The sequence below is a fragment of the Petaurus breviceps genome, unplaced genomic scaffold, assembly GCF_028583685.1.
Source record: "Petaurus breviceps papuanus isolate PSGF00001 unplaced genomic scaffold, PetGlider_PUasm1.0 126, whole genome shotgun sequence".
NCBI lineage: Eukaryota > Metazoa > Chordata > Mammalia > Diprotodontia > Petauridae > Petaurus > Petaurus breviceps.
Window position 1 is genome coordinate 4,496,563 of NW_027185655.1, and position 19,491 is coordinate 4,516,053.

The 19,491-nt window shown below is 40.9% G+C and overlaps 1 protein-coding gene across 6 annotated transcripts in view; it reads right to left on the minus strand.

Moving 5' to 3' along the window:
• Positions 1 to 19,491, minus strand: part of ANKRD17 (ankyrin repeat domain 17) — a 160,720-nt gene that overhangs the window by 32,992 nt on the left and 108,237 nt on the right. For all 6 annotated transcript variants that reach the window (XM_069091698.1, XM_069091700.1, XM_069091690.1 and 3 more), the window contains 3 exons: positions 10,547 to 10,658; positions 10,254 to 10,399; positions 1,097 to 1,239 (listed from right to left, as the gene is read on the minus strand). In XM_069091698.1, coding sequence (XP_068947799.1) covers positions 1,097 to 1,239; positions 10,254 to 10,399; positions 10,547 to 10,658 — 401 coding nt within the window. The remainder of the gene's footprint in view (positions 1 to 1,096; positions 1,240 to 10,253; positions 10,400 to 10,546; positions 10,659 to 19,491) is intronic.

The window sequence follows — 19,491 nt, forward strand, 5'->3', positions numbered from 1 at the left end:
TCTGAGAGCTGAGTGGAAGATGGGTGGTCAGAAGGGGAGGAGAACTGAGGCTCAGCATGAGGTGAGGAAGGCCTGCACCAGAGTAATCACAGGGACAAAGCAGAGAAGGGGGCATATCCAAGGCATGTCAAAAAGGCAAAAATCAACAGGACATGCGACAAGACTGGAAATGAAGGTAAGAGGGGAGATGGGATGGATACCTGGGTTCTAAACTCGGGCAACTGATCAGGAGGATAGAATCTACAAATACAACAGGAAAAGGCAGAAGAAAGGACTGGGGCTGGGGCGTTCTATGTCGATGATCTACCCAGTTAAGATGTCTAAGAGTCCACTGGAGATAGGAGAACAGAGATCAGCAAGGTGGTTAGGGCTGGATAACAGATTTGGGAACTCTCAGGAAAAGAGAAAAGGGGAAAGGGTAGAAATGTACAAAGAGGCCACAAATTTAAGAGGGGACTAGGTAAAGTTTGTACAAGACTGTATTCCAGAGGCCAAAGGTACCACTGGAGTTTGCTGAGTAGGGTCAAGACACTGTCAGGCACATTTTTAGTTCATCAACTTGGCAAACTACGTGAAGGAAGGACTGGAGTGGAGAGAGGCTTGAGACAGGGAGACCAGTCATCTAGCAAAGAGGTGAGAAGGGCCTGAAGCAGAGTCAGTGAGTTCAATGTAGTCTGGAGGGACCAAGTGGAGAGGCAGACTCTAAATCCAAGTTTTCAATTCCTTAAGCCTACACTTTCTTGATTTTAACATAATTAAAAAAAAACCACCCTGTTTTATTTCTATCAAAATCTAACATTTCACCCCCACAAAATCATGGAAGGCCAATACTATTATTATTGTCAATCCCATTTTACAGACAAGGAAACTGGAGGCAGAGAGCTGCTGAGTGCTATGTCCAGGGACACACTTCAAGCCCCTTAAGGATCTGAGGGCAGATTCAAACTCAAGTCTTCTTGGCTCCCAGTCAAGCAGCACTCTGACCACTGGGCCATAGAGTGGCATCCTTGTACACTTTCTGTTCTAAACCTGAGAGAAGTTTTGGGAGTTAAGTACTTTGAAAAAGTGTTACAGGAATAAGAAAAAAAAAGCTTACCGGGAATTGATCTCTGCTCCTGCATTTAATAATATTTTGATGATGTTCACATAACCCCCAGAAGCAGCTAGGCTCAGAGGCGTGTAGTCAGAAACATTCCTGTGTTCTTTATTTGCCCCTCGAGCTAAAAGCAGCTCTACCACCTAGAAACATCATAGGAAAAATGTTTTTTTTTCTTTTTAACACATTTTGATATGTTCATTTCTGTTCTTCATAAAGCATAAATAGACACAAAATAGCTGTGACACTGAGCCAGATACTTAATACCTTAGAATCACATGAATGCAATGGAATATTACTGGGCTCCAAAAATGAAATAAGAACTGAGAGAGACATGGGAAGATTTCCATTAATGAATATGAAGAGAAGAAAGCAGAACCAAAAAAAAAAAAAAAACCCCAATACATATAATGACCAAAAATAATAAAAATGAAGAGCACATTAGAAAGCTACAAATTTCAGGTTAAATATAGTAAATGATTTTGGTTGCAGTTGACTGAGATTAACACACTTAAGAAATGGTAAACTAGGAACAGAATCAAGATAGTCAAGTACAGGCCTGGACCCAGCTGAACTCTCCCTATATTTTTCCCCAAAACAACTTTAAAATAACACCTAAAATCTAATTTTGAACCGGTAGGGCCAATAAAAGGAAGAGGGGCATTTTCCCAGCCTGAGACAATTTAGGAAGTCCACAGGAAAGGTCCGTCCGTAACACAGGGTGGGTATAGACTTGGAGAGCAGCAGGAGTACCAGTGGTGGATTTTGGAGGCAGCAGCAGCAACAGCAGCAACAGCTTCGGAAGCTCTCTGCCCAAAGACAGTAGGGGATCATAAAACTGGTCAGAAAGAGACTAGAGGACCCTTTGCTAGCACTGAGTATGGCTAGCACTGATTGGTTTCAGGGTGGAGAGAAGCACCTGTGACGGCAGAGGAGCAGAGGCCCTTCCTGGGTAAGGACCAGAGCTCAGACCAGGAGAGCAGTGACCAAATTTGTCTCAGGATCACATTACTTTGGAAGCACCAAAAACTTGCAGAGGCCCAGAAGTCGCTCAGAAAACAGCAGCACAAAAAAGCCTAAAGCTTGGCACAGTGCCTCCCAAACCACAGGTGAGCAGAGCCCAACTTTAATAAGTTAAACAATAGGCTAGAAAAATGAGCAAACAAAAAAAGAACTCGACAGCAAAAATCTACTCCAATGGCAGAGACATAAGCTCAGAAGAACATGATAATATGAAAACAGCTACAAACCAATCATCAAAGAAAAATGCTAATGGGACCCAAGCCCAAAAAGAATTCCTGGAAGAGCGGAAAAAATGGGAAAAGAAATAAGAGGGATGCTGGATTCCATATAAAAGGAACACAGGGCTTAAAATATGATATTCCAGAGGGCAAAGGAGTTAGGATCATAACCAAGAATAACCTACCCAGCAAAACTAAGTATAAATACTTCAGACAGAAAAATGGACACAATGAAATAGAGGACTTCCAAGAATTCCCGATGAAAAGACCAGAACTGAACTGACATTCAACAGATGACTCAAGAGAAGCATAGAAAGATAAACATCAAAGAGTAATCATAAGGGACTCAAAGGAGTTAAACTGTTTACATTCTGATATGCAAAGATGATACATGAAACTCCTAGGAACTTTATTAGTATTAGGGCAGTTAAAGGGCCGTAAGCATGAGGAGAGGTAAGAAGAATGCAGTAGGAGAAGGGGGTAGGGAGAGGCAGAATGGGGAAAATTTTCTTATGTAACAGAGGCATGAATGGAAGATCTTTTACAATGAAGGTGAAAATGGAAGATGGAGAGGATTTCAGGCAATAGCTGAATGTCACTCTAACTGGAACTGGTTCAAAGAGGGAAGAACACACACACACAAACACATATACAGACATACATACTCAGTTAGGCATAGAAATCCATCTTACCCAACAGGGATATAGGAGAGATGGATAAGAAAAAGGGGGCTGGGGGGTTCCCAGGCTGGCATAAAGGTAAGAGTGGACTTGGGGGAAGCAGTGGTCAGAAGCACTACAGACTTTTGAGGAGGAAGAGGAAAGAAAGGGAGAGGGGAAAAAGAAAGAGAAGATAGGGAATGGGAGGGATGGCAGGAAATTCACAGTTAGTAACCATTAGGATGAACTAACAAGTGAAGTGGACAGCAGGATGGATTTGGAAACTAGAATCCAACAATATGCTACGTTCAAGAGGCACACCGGAAACAGAAAGACACACACAGAACTGAAATGAAGGGCTGCAGTAGAGTTTATTATGCTTCAGCTAAAGTGAAGAGGGCAGGGCTGGACATCATGATCACAGACAAAGCAAAAATACACCTAATCAAAAGAGATAATCAGAAAAACAATTGGCTAAAAACTTTTTTTTACAAGTTTCTAATAAAGGCCTCATTTGTCAAACATATGAAAGCTGAGCCAAATTTATAAAAGAACCATTCCCCAACTGATAAATGGTCAAAGGATGCAAAGAAGCAGTTTTCCAAAGAAGTCGTCAAAGCTATCTACAGTCATGTGAAAAAAATGCTCTAGATTCCTAATGAGGGTAAATTAAAACAACTCTGAATTACCACCTCAGACCTACCAGAAATGACAAATGCTGGAGTGAAAGGGGGAAAATAGGTAATGAACTGGTCCAATCATTCTGGGGAAAAAGGGCTAGAAAACTGTGCATAACCTTTGTCCCAGCAACACCACTATTAGATCAATACCCCAAATACATCAAAGTAAAAGGATCTTTATGGACAAAATATTTATAAGCAGCTCTTTCTGTGGTGGCAAAGACCTGAAAATTGAAGGGATGCTCATCAATTGCAGAATGGCTGAACAAACCGTGGCAGATGATTGTGACAGAATATTATTGTGCTATAAGAAATATTCAAAAAAACCATGCCAAGACCAAAGTGAAGTTAAAAGAACCTCAAGGTCACTGTGCACAGCGATGGCAACGGTGTAATGACGATCAATTGTGACAGCCGTGAAAGAAATCATTTTATCAATAAGCAATCCAAGACAATTCCAAAGGACCCATGACAAAAAATGCTATCTACCTTGAGAAAGAACTGGCGAAATCTGAGTGCAAATTCATTTTATTTTTTATTTTTGCTTCCTTTTTGTCCACCCTCAGAGAGAAAACTGATGGAATTCTGAATGCAACTAAAGCATAATTTTCTTGTTTTTACTTTTGCTTTTTTTTTTGTAATACAGCCAATACAAAAATGCTTTGCATGATTTCACATATATAACTAATATACTGTTTGCTTTCTCATGGGGCGGCAGAGGGCTGGGATGAAGGGAGAGAATCTAACTCAAAATTTAAAAAGAAAAGAATATCAGAAGTAAATAATCTTTAAAAATTTTTAAGAAGAAATGGTAGGGGTGGCTAGGTGGTACAGTGAACAGAGCACCAGCTCTGGAGTCAGGAGAACCTGAGTTCAAATCTGGCCTCAGACACTTAACACTTACTAGCCGTGTGACCTTGGGCAAGTCACTTAACCCCAACTGCCCTGCCCTCCCCCCTCCAAAAAAAAATTGGTAAACTAAAATAGTACACAGTTACATATAGTCCACCACAGCTACTATACATTATGTGGTTTTATCAAATCTTTTTTTTTTTTTAACCAGAAAGTGCTCTGGGGTCTATTATTTGTTTTGGGGGTTTTTTTGGAGGGGGGAAGGTAGGGAATTGGGGTTAAGTAACTTGCCCAAGGTCACACAGCTAGTAAGTGTTAAGTGTCTGAGGCCAGATTTGAACTCAGGTTTTCCTGACTCCAGAGCAGGTGCTCTGTTCACTGTGCCACCTAGCTGCCCCCAGGGTCTATAATTTGTAAATAATTGACAGGTTAAAATAATTCATCATTCAATTTTGTTTTCTTTGGGGGAGGGGGGGAAGGCGGGAAGGGGAAAATTACTTACAATGGCCCTGAAATCCTGCCTCTCCTTTCTATCACTACCCAGATCATGTAAGGCTGTCATTTTGGCCACCATGTCCATAAAAACCTCCTCAAAAATTATCTTGACCATGCCATTATAAAAACAAACAAACTTATATGTGTACCTCTTTTTGCCCTCCAATGGCTCTCCAAAGTTACTCTAAAGTAACCCTTTGAGGACAAGACCTAGTTCACATTTGTTTGTGAACTTTCTGCGTATTTAATTATCTATCTGCCCTTTGCTTACATCTTTTGGGATGCCATATTAAAATCTACATTGTGAGATAAATTTCTTATGAATTCACCAAAGTTTCTTTAGGAAAAAGGAAAACAAAAATAAAAGCCTTTTTTTGGTAGTCAGAATCCTTTCTACCTGTGTTTTCAGAATTTCATTCACGAGAACTTTAGGTCCTACACTGTTCACACTCTCCATCCCTTCCCTATCCTGGAAAACCTGCTGAATTCCATAATTCCCTTTTCTCTTGAGTCCCCTGCCCAATCCTACTGCTCATCTTGCCCTGCCAAGCTCAATCTTGGATTATTTCCACCACCTACTGTATTCATTCCTATTCATGTGTTGCTGAATGAAGACAAAGAAAAATCTGAAGTGTGCTGAATGAGTCCTCTACAAATGTATTACATAATCTCATCTGGACTCTGAAGGTGGCAATCTTTTTACACTTGACTAATCAATCTACTATCTCACTTATCATCGAATCCTTAGGAAACTTTCAGACATCCTCAAACTTCCATAGGTTTCCTTACTGTTGAGGAAATGAGGATGGATGGAAGGACGGACAGAAGGAAGAATGGAATGAAGGACGGATGGACAGAAGGAAGGAAGGCCATTTACCAAGGGCTCCCTCTTCCTCATCTCAAGTCACTCAAAGGCTTTCTGCAATTATTTCCTCCTTCATCCCACACAAAAAGGTGGCCTGTCTCCTTGCAGGGAGGAATCCCTTTCCAACACATCTTCACAGAAGATTTCTCCAACTATCATCTCAATTCTCTATCTGCTTCCTCCCTTCCTATAAATATGCTCATGTTGCCCCATAGTCAAAAAACTTTTCAGTTGAAATTGGTCTATTCTCCCTTCTGTGGATAAACTCCTTCAGAAGAGACTGTCTACAAAGTATCTCGACTTCCTTTCATTTCATTCTCTTCTCAATTCCCTGTACCCTGGTTTTAAACTTCTTCCACTCAACTGATTGTGCTGTGCCCAAAGTTACACATGATCTCTTCATTGCCAAATGCAATGGCCCCTCCTCAGTCCTTAGCCTTATTGAGCTCTCTGTACTCTGACACTTTCTTGTCTCTCGGTTTTCAGAACATTGTGTTCTCCTAATTAGCCTCCAAGCTGACTGACCAGTCTGGCTAAGAAACCCCCACCAACGTGCAGCGTCAGACCTTTGTCAGCTCACACCTGGACCCTCTCTAAGAGCCAAATGCTCTCCTTGCCCCAAGTCTCTCCACTCAGTTAATCCTGCACTTAGCAGTAAAAGTCACCTTCCTAAAGAAGCCTGTCACCTCCTTTTTAATTTTTTTAGCCAACACTCGTCATTAGCTATTATCCTCTAGGACCAAATACAAAGTCTTCTGTTGAGATTTAAAAGCTGTCACAACCCAGCCCGTTACTATGTTTCCAGTCTTCTTGGCTCCCTTGCACAATGACACTGGCCTCTTGGCTCCTCCTTGCCAAATACACCCATTGCCTAACTCTGAACATTTGCAATGGCTCTCGCCCAAGCCTGGAATGTTCTTCCTTCCATCTTCTTAGAACTTCCCAGCTGCCTTTCTTGGTTCCCCTTCAGCCAGGGCCTTCCCTATCACATGACCTCTAAGTTATCCTGAACACCCCTTTTTCATACATGGCTGCGTGCGTGATTTATCCCTCCCTTAGATGAGGAGCTTGTTATGGGCAAGGGCTCTTTTTTGCCCTTTGCATCCCAGGACTTGGGACATAAAGTAAACTCTTAAAAACGCCTGTTACTGTCCTTGCTGTCCAAGGGTTCTCTAGTATTCTCTAACAATAAGTCGATGCTATTGCAGCTTCCCTTGATCTTTACCAAAATATTCTCCTCACCAATGTTCCCTCTCTGGGTCCTGGACTCCCTCAAAACATGACAACACTACCATCCAGTCATAGCCCAGCACACCTCCACACCCCCATGGATCCTGTTCCTTCCCACCCCACCCTGTCTCAAGGATGAATGCGCATCCCGGGAATGAGGATTTCTGATTCACCTTACTTTTTGCTCAGCTCTTACATTTGTGGGCAGACATCAGAATCTATAGACAACAGTGCCGGCTCTGTTCTTGGACTCCCTTCTGAGTATCTCTAATTTCATTGTATTCTCGATAGTATCAGCATCCAGTTCACAAACATACGTGTGTCTTTCTTCCCCTTCCTCTTGTGTTTAAAGTTCTTTTGATTACATCATTAAAACTCAAGTGGGTCACTTAATTCCCCCTCTGACACATCCTGGCTGTGCCAACTCAGGTGAATCCCTTAACCCCCGGTGCTTTTGCACCTTGCAGAGAAGGCATTCCCTGCACGTAGGGAAAGTTCTCTATACCAATGCACTCCCTGACCCAGTCTCTTTGTCAGTCCATCCTTGCAAAAATAACCACCATCATGATGCTTTCCTACACCATGATCACACAGAGCATAGGCTACTCTCAAAGGCAGCAGTCATCCATGACCTCTGACCTTCTAGGGGCCCAAGTGTGTCAACTCCACACCTCCTTACCCTTAACAATGTTTTCTAGATTTTGGCCACAATTACCTGTTGTGACCAATGAATTCTCCTAAAGAAACAGTACTCATCACACTGGAGTAAGCTTATGAGGTTCAGATTTTAAATGACTACACAATCAAGCATTTAAAATTAATTTAAAGGTGAAAGTGCATTTTGAGTAGCTGTCTCATTCCAGTGGGATACTCTTTTCCAAAAACAAAGTACATTCTTAGACACCGCCCCTCCCCCCCCACACACAACCAAGGAATCAGACACTCTAGAATAAAATAGGGGGAAAGATCAACATTTTAGCTGACTAAAATATCAAGAACTTAAGGTTGCCCATTTATCTACACAAGACTTTTACATGAATGGCTATTATTTTGGATAGTCTCTTTCAAAACTTAAATTTTTTCCTACTGACTCTTTTAAAAAGACTAAGGTATGACAGTCTCCAAAGTGGCTTTTAAAGGAAGGAAATTAACCTAATTACTATTTGCTTTAATACGTTAAACTGTTTATTTCCCATAATAAATGTCATTTCAATAAAGACAAAAAGTTTTAAATTTTAGTTAAGATATATAGTTAATTTTGCACACAATACTCTGCTGTGGGGTTCATCTGCAACAATGTTTAGAATTACATTGCCTATTTCTTCAGGTGCATTGGGAGAGATTTATTACACTAATAACTTTATTTTATGATATAATAACTAAATTACAAATCATTATTGTTATTAGCAACTCCTAAAATACTAAATCATCCCCTGCAATATAAGTAATAAAGCACCTTCCTTTCAGTGAATTTTAAAGGTTTTACATACAGGATGCCTTAAAGGCTGTAATAAGAGGGAGCTCAAACAATAGGGAACAAGTCAACTTTTTTTTCCTCTCTGCAGAAAAACTTTTAGCAATTGCCTCTTAGAAACATCTAGACACAGACAGCATTTCACTATGCTGTGTCTAGTGTTAGAATAAGCATGTAAAAGATAGCCTGGAAAGCATCTGAAACAAATTGTGATCAGATCTTTACTTCTAGCTATTACTATGTTTTATTTATTCTTCTAAAGTATTTAAATATGAAGACAATGCTGGTCATTTTCCCCTTGTAGTTGTAGTTCTGCTCATGTAAGATCAGTATAGACTATTCAAAATTAACAAAAGAAATGGATAACTCAAATAACTACATCTCCAAAATAGTACGAAGACAAGCTGTGACTGAAATAACAAAAAAGTTCATCGAACAGTGATTTGTCTAGCAATTTATGTCAATGGGAATTTCACAGGATCACAGGATCCTAGATACAGATTCCCTCAATGGATATCAAGGCCACCAAGGTGAGGTCAGAGGTAGGATTTGAATCTAGATTCTCAGGCTCTAGGGTCATCATGCTTTCCATGGCACTACAAGGTTCAATGTGAATCAATGGCGTCAAAGAGGGACGTCATCTCAGAATGCACTAACAGAAACAGGGCATGCCAAAGGGTCCTTTCTCAACAGCGCATAGATCTGGTGGGGTGTTCACTTAGTGGGACCAGTTTGGAAGTGGAAATGGAAGCAAATGTTAACCTGGAACTGCTCCACATAGTGGGAATCATTCATTTGGAAAGGCCTGAAGAGGGACACACTCTACATTTCTAAGACTGCATGGCTGGCAGGGTGGGTGGGACAGTTACCAAGCAGCTGGACTCACGGTAAAGGTGAGACATGCTCCTCCAGCTCAGGACTCAATCACCCACCCTGATGCTTTTTTACAGGCTGTCCTCAGTCCCCTTCACCTTTGTTTCTAATCCTCCCTAACTTGCTCCAAAGGTCAGACCATTTCACAGACCCAACGGGAAGCCCATTGTTAGTCTCCTAGTCCTTAGTGTGTGTTTGTGTGTTCTACCTTCAGAAAACCTACGGGACAGTCCCCTGAATTTGGTCCTCCACTTTCCTCATCTATAAAATGGGGATATGATTTTTGTATTCCTTATGATATAGGGTTGTTGTGGTTGAGAAACTTTGTAAACTACTGCTTATACCAAAAAAAGAGGTGAAACACTGAGAATATGATACATAAAAACAATTCATATTCAATTATTTTAATCTGTCTTTTCCCAGAGCTTACTCCAAATACCCCCAATGAGCCTAAGTGGGAGAGAACTTACAGATACAGGAAAAGACTTTATAAAAAAACAATGCTCAGGTAAATTTTGGCATGGCAAAAGAAAACCAGTTCTTCTAACTCCTATTTTGATGGAGCAATGATACATGAGGACAGGTAGGCCTTCATATTTTCCTGAAGATGGGGCTTCAGAATTATGGATAGCACTCACTCTTCTGACAAAGTTTTTGTTTTCTTTTGTTTTGCCTGGCTAGCAATGGTATTCAAACCTTGTTAAGGTAGCCAAAGTTTTAAAAGTTCTAAAAAGTACACTCATCCAACAAAATTAGAAGGGAAAAAATTCAGGAGAATGAAGCCCTACCTCTTGCCTTCCACCAGAACAAGCCAATGATAGCGGCGTGTCCTTAGTTCTCTCAGACTGGGCCTCAATGTCCGCACCATTGTCCAGCAATATTTCAACAACACCAACATGTCCAGCTGTAGCAGCTAAGATGAGTGGAGTAAAACCTGAAAAACATTTACTGTCAGAATATTCTAGGCAGAATTAAAACCCATATTTGATATTCCTAGGCACTAAGACTTTAAGGTATATAAGATACTGAGTACTCTTCCTCTCATTAAACATAATCTCCAAAACAACAAAATAGTTCCTACCTTTTTTGTCCCGGTGTTCAATACTAGCTCCTCTCTCCAGCAGTGTTTGTACCAGTTCCTCATGTCCACCAGCACAGGCCAGTGTAAGTGCTGTATCATGATTGCTTTCAGTCTGTTTAAAAAATTTAAAAGAAAAATTTGGGGGGGATTAGCATTTGATGCAAAAAACTACGAGATTTTTGTTTGTCTTTTGGCTTAGTCGCTAAATTAGAAACATACATATTTATACTCACTCTTTTGTCCTCTCCAATCTTGGATTAGGATTATCACTTAGAACTAAAAGGGGCCTTTAGAGATCATCTCACCCAAGCCCTAATTTTTACAGGTGAGGAAACTTGAGGTGAAATACCTCACTCAAGGTTACACAAACAGGCAATACCAGGATTTGAACTTAGGCTCTCTAATTCTACTCCACTGCTTTTTCCACTGAAACCCCCTCCTTCCCACGAATACTAAATAAACATTTATAGATTTCATTTAAATGGTCAAAAACCTAAGTGGTTTTTGTGAAATTCCATAACTAGCTGTTGAAGCAAATTTGAAGAAAAAAGATTGCTACTAAGAATAACACATGTGTGTATGTGCATGCCCAAAATACTATGTTCACCAAAAAGTCTAAAATGATAGAATGTGGGAGCTTGACAGATGGAGCACAGGGGAATTCTCAATACAATTTATTAAAGTACTTTTATACATAACACTGCTAGGTTTGGGCTTCTGTTCCTCATCCGGCGGGCATACAATGAACAAACCTATTCCAGTGTAAAATCTATACAAATCCATCATCCAGTAGCTACTGAAAGCCAAGGTAGTTTTCATTTTCTTTGTATCCCTAGCCAGTACCTGGCCTTTACTGTTAAACTGAACTGTAATCAAAATGATCTAAAATAGTCAAACCCCTCAAACCCAAAGAGCAACCAAAATAACAAGGTAGAGTTAGAGAAACAAATAATTTACAGAAAGACGAAGAGGCGCTTGGACTGGCTATAATTATGGGGGAGATCCAGAAGAGAAGGAAAAAGAAATGCCAACTTAACTGAGAGGAGACGAAATCACAGCAATAAGCAGCTGAAACTCAAGTAGCTTGTAGACATAAGGAGCCTATCCACCAGTCCCATACAGAGAATAAAGGAGAAACTAAACCACAGAAACATCACCACAGCCCGAGGACATTAAGTGCAAGGACACGTTTGGTTCAAAAACACTCTCCAACACCCAAGATGATACTAGTTGGACCACACTGGGGCTTATATAAAGGTATGTGTGTGTACAGGCGTGTGCAGTCATGCAGAATGGCAGAAGCAGTTTCACAGCATGAGGACTCCAAATGTCCTCCACGTAACAAAGAGAAGAAATGCAGGAACGCCAGGATAATGCTGAAAATAACACATCAAGATCTGTACAAAGCTCGAAAAGAGAATCAATTGTGACAAATTCAAATAATGCTGATTCAATAAGGTCACCTTATTTCCCATCACAAAAAAGATCACATCATCTACAGGAGGGGAATAAAGCTCCCTCCCACGCACTCTTGCACCCTGTGATTATATCAACACACTGGATGTTCCTAAGTGAAGTGAGTGAGAAACACACATGTACACGAGAATGTGGGGAAACAGACCTTGCCCAGGCCTGGCAGAGAAACATGACACAGGAGGAATGACAAGGCCAACCGTCCGACAGCTGCTCAAGCTCTCTCTCTTCAAAGACAACAGCAAAACAATTCAGAACTTTCTGACTCGTCTTAGCTGTAATTTCATGTAAAATTCAACACAGAGGAGACAAGGAAGAGCCATTTCAGCTAACAGGCAGCAGACGGCTTCTGGGCTGGCAGGAGAGAACCGCTTCCTTCTTGTGTCTGACAGAGGAGGACAGAAAACCTCAACAGGCTGACATGTGCCCCAGACTTAGGGAAGACAGAGATTTCAAATAGTCCCAAGGAAATATCCAACCAAATGGATGGAAAAATGAGTTGTATATAGAGATCGATGAGCTATTAAAGCTTGAAATCTGCACTAAGACTTCTGGAACATCCTTTCATGATCAAAGACCTTGTCACCTACTTGTGTTTTTAAAAGATATGTATTGGGGCAGCTAGGTGATAAAGTGAATATCAGAGCACCGGCCCTGGAGTCAGGAATACCTGAGTTCAAATTCAACCCCAGACACTTGACACACTTACTAGCTGTGTGACCTTGGGCAAGTCACTTAACCCCAACTGCCTTGTCTTCCCCCCCCCAAAAAAAAATCAATTAATTAAATAAATGATATGTACACAAGATAAAAATACAGGCAGAGAACAGACTGAATTTAAGATCCTACAGAAGAATGAAGAGTTCCAAAGCTCAGAAGAAACAGACGCTGATTAGAACTAAAGAATTTTTGTTTAAAAAAATTCTAAATGGTGACAGAATAGATTCAAAGAATGGCTAGAATTGCTGCTTAGGTCAATGTGAAAATGGTTAACTAACAAGAGAGCTGCTCAATTTAAAGAAATGAAAAGAACAGAACATCAACAGCTAAGAGGGTAAGGTCACATAAGGAAGTCTTCCTTGGCTCGCTGACCTCTTCTCCGGTTGTCTATTGGCCATGACAGAGGCAATCCAAACACCTCCCATCTGCCCTCCCCAAAAGCCTCCAACCTCAGAGAGAAGAGCTTCTACCTACTTGGGAATCAGGCTTCCCTGCCCTGCACACGACCCCTCAGGCTCTATGCACTGCCTCTCTCTGTTCCCATCTAAGATCTGTGAAGGCAGGAACTGTCTTGCTAGTTTCTCTCCATACAGTAAGTACATGGCACACAGAAAGCACTTCAGTTAGATACTGAGCTACCTCAGGCACAGTGCTCGCTCTGGACATCTCTGACTGTCCCCCCATGATGACAGCTACCCCCGCCCCGTTGCCAGCTTCCCTCAGTAAGCTCTGTATCCTCAGTGCTCAGCACAATTCCTGACACAGAGCAGACAATTTATGTTTATCAAATTATCTACATGAATCCAAGCCATTTGGCCCAAATGAGCTATAGCCTGGGATGCAGGATTGGAAGATATGGCTAGATTACTGTCAGTGATATCAGAAAGACTGGAGAGGTGCGACAGGGAGAAATTACTGATTTTCAAAAAGCAGACTCTTCTCCAAATTATAAACAAGTGAACTTGACTGTGATTCCTGAGAAAATTCGATAACCGATCATTACAGAGATGGTTAATGAAGAAGTGGAAAAGTAATTGTTGATTACAAACAGCAAGAATGGTTTCATCAAAGTTGATCATACCAGGCTTATTTATTCCCTTTTATAAAAAGGTTAGCAATCTAGCAAATCATGGACCTGTCATGAATGTTTACCTAGATTTTAGCAACCTGATAAGGTACCCGATTTTTCCTTGTAGAAAGGATACAGAGTCATGGATTGTACAATAATACAAGTTTCACAGGGTCACAGACACTGGAGCTGGAAGGGACCTAGGAGACCACAGAGTACAATTCTCTCATTTTACAGGTAAGGAAACTGAGGTCAAGAGACTGACTTGGGCAAAGTAAGTGCCAGAGGCAAGACTCAAACCCAAGTGATGACTTCAGAGCAACTGCAACTGAAATTACTGGAGGGCTTGGCACAGACATGCAGCAAAGTTGCACAGCAGACACAGCAGAAGCACTTGGGGAAATACCTGCCCATGCATGTGAACATCTTAGGCACAACTTGGGGCGAAACAAAACCATCACCAAGCAATCACCTGGCGTGGAAGCCTCACGTGCAGAGGGAGGTTTACAAGCAGGGGGGGACCACTATTAGCCTGAGAGATGGGAAGGGGCATTTCTTTCTTCTTCCAACACTTAAATTCTGTGACTGTAGCATCCAAGACCATTTTTAAACCCCTGAGGAAAGGGAAGGTGGAAAATTCATCCTCTGCCAGGTCATGGGACACAAGATCTGGAATCCTTATTTTATTGATTACAGCCTGCTGGAAATCATAAATATTCATAGGTAGACTGTAATTATGAATTCGAGAAATGACTAACTTCCTTACATTTTATATTATACACTGAGTATGAACAGTGAATATTTATGCTATTATGCTATAACATGAAAGTTACATGTCATGTTTAGCAAACAAAAAGTATTAAAAACTATAGTGACAAAGAAAATTAAGCACTTATTAATTGCCTATCACGTGACACACACTGGGCTAAATGCGTTAAAACTCATTTGCATCTCACAATAACCCTGGAAGATGCTAAACTCCCCATTTCACAGTGAAGCAACCTGAGATAGACAGCAGTTACCAGGGTCACATAGCAATTAAGCAGCAACCTAGTGGTTGTATTTGAACTCAGGTCTTCCTGATGCCACAGAAATCAGAAACTAAATTGCTAGCCAAAATATTTATGGAGGATGGAATGTGATACAAAAAGAGCAAACAAAGTTGTAAACAGCATGCATCCTTCTTTGTATGGCTCACAAAAACAGAACTAGACATTTTCCAAAACTGCCAGGTAAAGGTTTCATGAGCCTGGCAAAAGGGTCAATAACACACACACAAAAAGGGGAGTCCAGGTCTGTGGGCATAAGAACTATGAAAGAAAGTTAAGCCACATCCTACTGAGAGGGAAATCAAGGAACATTTTCTTAGAAAGGAGTCCTCCACATGTTATCCCTAAAAGCTACGAGTATTCTCCAAAAATGTATTATGTAGAATTTAACTGAATTTGATATTTATAAACTGATAATTTCACAATGTTCTCTCCCCTGCAGAAAATTTCTTAAAACATTAAAAAACGAGGGGTGGAGTCAAGATGGCGGAGTAGAAGCAGGACTTCCCTGCGGCTCTGGCTTCCACCTTCCCCAATCCATGTAAAAAGGGGACTCTAAACAAACTTTGGAGCTGCAGAACCCACAAAATGACAGAGAGAAGCTAACCTACAGCTGAGGACAGCTTAGCAGGCTGGCAGGAATCCAGGGAACCACTCTGGGAGCCGAGCCCAGCCCCACACCAAGGCTTTAGCCCCAGGGCAGGTCCCTGACCAGCCTCGGGCCAAAGGGAGTCCAGATCAGCAGCAGCTGCGGCCATTTCCAGATTTATCAACACATAGATGCAAAGGACAAAGTGAAAGGTCAGTGCAGTCTGGACTTTGGGACCAGTAAGTGGGAGTGCATGGCTTTTACCCACGGGGCGAGAAGCCGCTGAGACACAGGCATAGCCAGCCAGCTCCACATGGCACCTTCAGCTCCTGGCCTGCAGAGTGTAGGGGGATCAAGAACCAGTCTGAGGGGTAATAGCTCTTGCTTTAACCTGCTTGGATCTGGATTGCAGTCTAGGGTAGAGGTCCTGGGGTGTGTGTCTAGCTTGCCAGTGTGGAGACCTCAGAGAGGGCACCCATCTAATACCTCTGGCAGCTTGAAAAACCCCAGCGTTTGGGATGAAAAGCTCCCCTGTCTGGTGGCAGAGTCCTACTGTGGCAAAAATCCCAGCGGTCAAGTGACTGAGGGCCAACATGACCAGGCAAAGGAAACAAAGCAGACAGAAGATTCCAACATTAGACTCCTATTTTGGGGACAAAAAGGAGCAAAGCATGGAACAGGAGGAAGACAGTGAAGTCAGAACTCCTGCACTAAAAGCTTCAAAGGAAAATACGAGCTGGTTCCAGGCCACAGAGGACCTTAAGAAGCAGATAAGAGAACTGGAGGAAAAATTGGGAAGAGAAATGAGAACAATGCAAGAAAATTACAAAAGAAAAGTCAACAGCCTGACTGAGGAAAATCATACCTTAAAAAAATAGATTAACTCAAATGTCAAAAGAGACTCAAAAAGGCAATGAGGAGAAGAATGCCTTAAAAAGCCAAATTTGCCAGATGGAAAAAGAATCTCAAAAGCTCACTGAGGAGAGTCATTGCTTCAGAATTAGATTGGAGCAAATGGAACCTGATGACTTTATGAGAAATCAAGATGCTATTAAACAGATCCAAACAAATGAAAGAATAGAAGGCAATGTGAAATATCTCATGGGAAAAACCACTGACCTGGGAAATAGATCCAGGAGAGATAATTTAAAAATTATTGGACTACCTGAAAGCCATGATCAAATTAAGAACCTAGAAATCATCCTCCAGGAAGTTCTCAAAGAAAACTGCCCTGATGTTTTAGAACCAGAGGGCAAAATAGAGGCTGAAAGAATCCACTGATCACCTCCTGAAAAAGATCCCAAAAAGAAAACTCCTAGGAATATTATAGCCAGGTTCTGGAATTCCCAGATTAAGGAGAGAATATTACAAGCAGCCAGGAAGAAACAATTTGAATATTGTGGAAACACAATCAGGACAACCCAGGATCTGGCAACTTCTACACTGAGGGATCAATAGAATATTCCGGAGGTCAAAGGAGCTGGGATTAAAACCAAGAATCATCTTACCCAGCAAAACTGAGTATCATGTTTCAGGGGAACATATAGTCATTCAGTGGAATAGAGGACTTTCAAGCATTCTTGATGAAAAAACCAGAGTAGATTAGAAAATTTCACATTCAGATACAAGAAGCAAGAGAAGCATGAGAAGGTAAACAGGGAAAAGAAATCATAAGCCACTTATCAAAGTTGAACTATTAACATTCCTACATGGAAAAACGATAATTGTAACTGATGAAACTTTTCTCGGTATGAAAATAGTTGAAGGGAATAGAAATATATATGTCTATATATGAGGGTATATGGGCATATGAATACATATGTGAACATGTGTATATATGTTTACAGGTATACATATATGGAGGGCACAGGACCAATTTAACAGGAAGGGATGATACTTAAAAGGTGAAATTAAGAGGTGAGAGAGGAATATAATGAGAGGAGATGGAAAGAGACAGAATGGGGTAAACTATCTCATACAGAAGAGGCAAGGAAAAATGGTTACAATGGAGGGGAAGAATAGGAAGGCAAAAGGGAATGGGTCAACCTTATTCCCATTGAATTTGGCTTGGGGAGGGAATGAAATACACACTAAATAGGGTATCTCACCCTCCAGGAGAGTAGGGGGGAAGGGGATGAGAGGGGGGATGATGGAAGGGAGGGCAGGCTGGGGGGAGGGAAGTTGGAAGCACCCACTTTTGAAAAGGAATGGGATCAAAGTAGAGAATAGAACAAGTGGGAGGTGGGATGGGAGGGAGGGAAATATAGTCAGTCTTTTACAATATATCTACTATGCTATTGTTTTGCATTAGCTACACATGTAGAACCTATACTGAAGTGCTTATCTTCCCAGTATGGGTGGGTGACAAGGGAGGAAGGGAATGAATCTTTAATTCAAAGTTTTAAAATCAAATGTTGATATATATATATGCTATTATTAATACTATTTTACATGTAATTGGGAAATAAGATATACAGGCACTGGGGCATAGAGATCCACCATGCCCTACTGGAAAAGTCGAAAGGGATATGGGAGAGAGCAGATTTGAGGAGGGGATATCCTGTGAGACTGCTATTTGGGGGTAGTGGGTAAGGAAAAAAAAACAGGGAGAAAATATGTAACTCAAAATCTGGCGGAAATGAATAATATAAATCAGAAGTTAATAAAGCATTTGAAAAGTGGGAAAAAAACATTAAAAAATAATTGCAGGTTATATTGCCTGTATTAGCTTACTGATATTTATGACTGCCTCAATCAAAGAAATTAAGGAATATTTTACGGAGTTCCAAAAGAAATGGCAAAATCTGGAAAGAAGCTCAGGCTTAATAATGAAAAAAAAAATGGGGGCTGGGGGTAGGAAGGGAGAAAGATAGGTCGTATATCAGGACTAGAACTCTTATCTGTATCAGAGAACAGTGATCACTAAAAGTATTTGGTACTAACTACATAATAAACATGGTGTTCAGTAAATCAACAAGCATTTCTGAAACACATATTCTATTCCAGGCACTGTGCTAAGTAAGCACTTGGGATGTTAAAAAAAAGGAAAAAAAGTCTCTCCTCTCAAAGAACTCACAATCTGAAGAGGGAGACAACATACAAATAACCGGCTGTATAAATCAGACATGTGCAGGATAAAGTGGAGAAAATTTCAAAGGGAAGGCAGGGAATCCAGGAGACAGAGGGTAGGAAGAAGGAAATTCCCAAGACTAGAGACAGCCAATGAAAATGCACTGGGGAGGGAGGTGAAGTATCCTGCATGGTTCACCTAAAGATTCCTGGTACTGAGGCAAAGGCTCATTATTTGACAAACCCTTTCAGGAACAGTGGAGAGCAGTCTGGTAGAAATTAGATTTAGACCAACACTTCATACCATTTACCAAAATAAGGTACAAATGGACACATGACCTAGATTAAATGTCACATCCTAAACACATCAGATGAGCAAAGAAGAAATTAATCTTTTAGATCTATGAATAGAATATACAACTAAAGAAATAATGAAGAAAAAACGGTCACCTTGATATTAAAATTTTTTTAAGTTTTTGCAGGAATACAGTGTAATTAAAATTAGAGGGAAATGAGAAACTGGGTGTGGGGGGGTCACTTTACAGTAAGTTTCTCTGATAAAAGTCTCATTTCCAAAACATATAAGGAATTGATTTAAATATACCAAACTAAAAGAAGTTCCCCAACTGATAAATGGTCAATGTGAACAGAGTTTTCAAAGGAAGAAATCCACACTATCAACAACCACACAAAAATGCTCCAAATAACTGACAATTAGAGAAATGCCAATTAAAGCCACTCTGAGATCCTCCTTCATACCCATCAGACTGGCACAAATGACAAAAAGAGAAAACAGCAAATGCCACAGAGACTGCAGACATGCTGTTCCACTAGTGCTAAAACTGTGGGCTGTTTTGGTCATCACAGAAAACAATTTAGAACGATGCCCCAAAAGTCACTAAACCTCGCATACCCTTAAGACTCAGCAATAGGGAACTCTACTGAGCTTTTACTCCAAAAAGACGGAAAGAAGGAA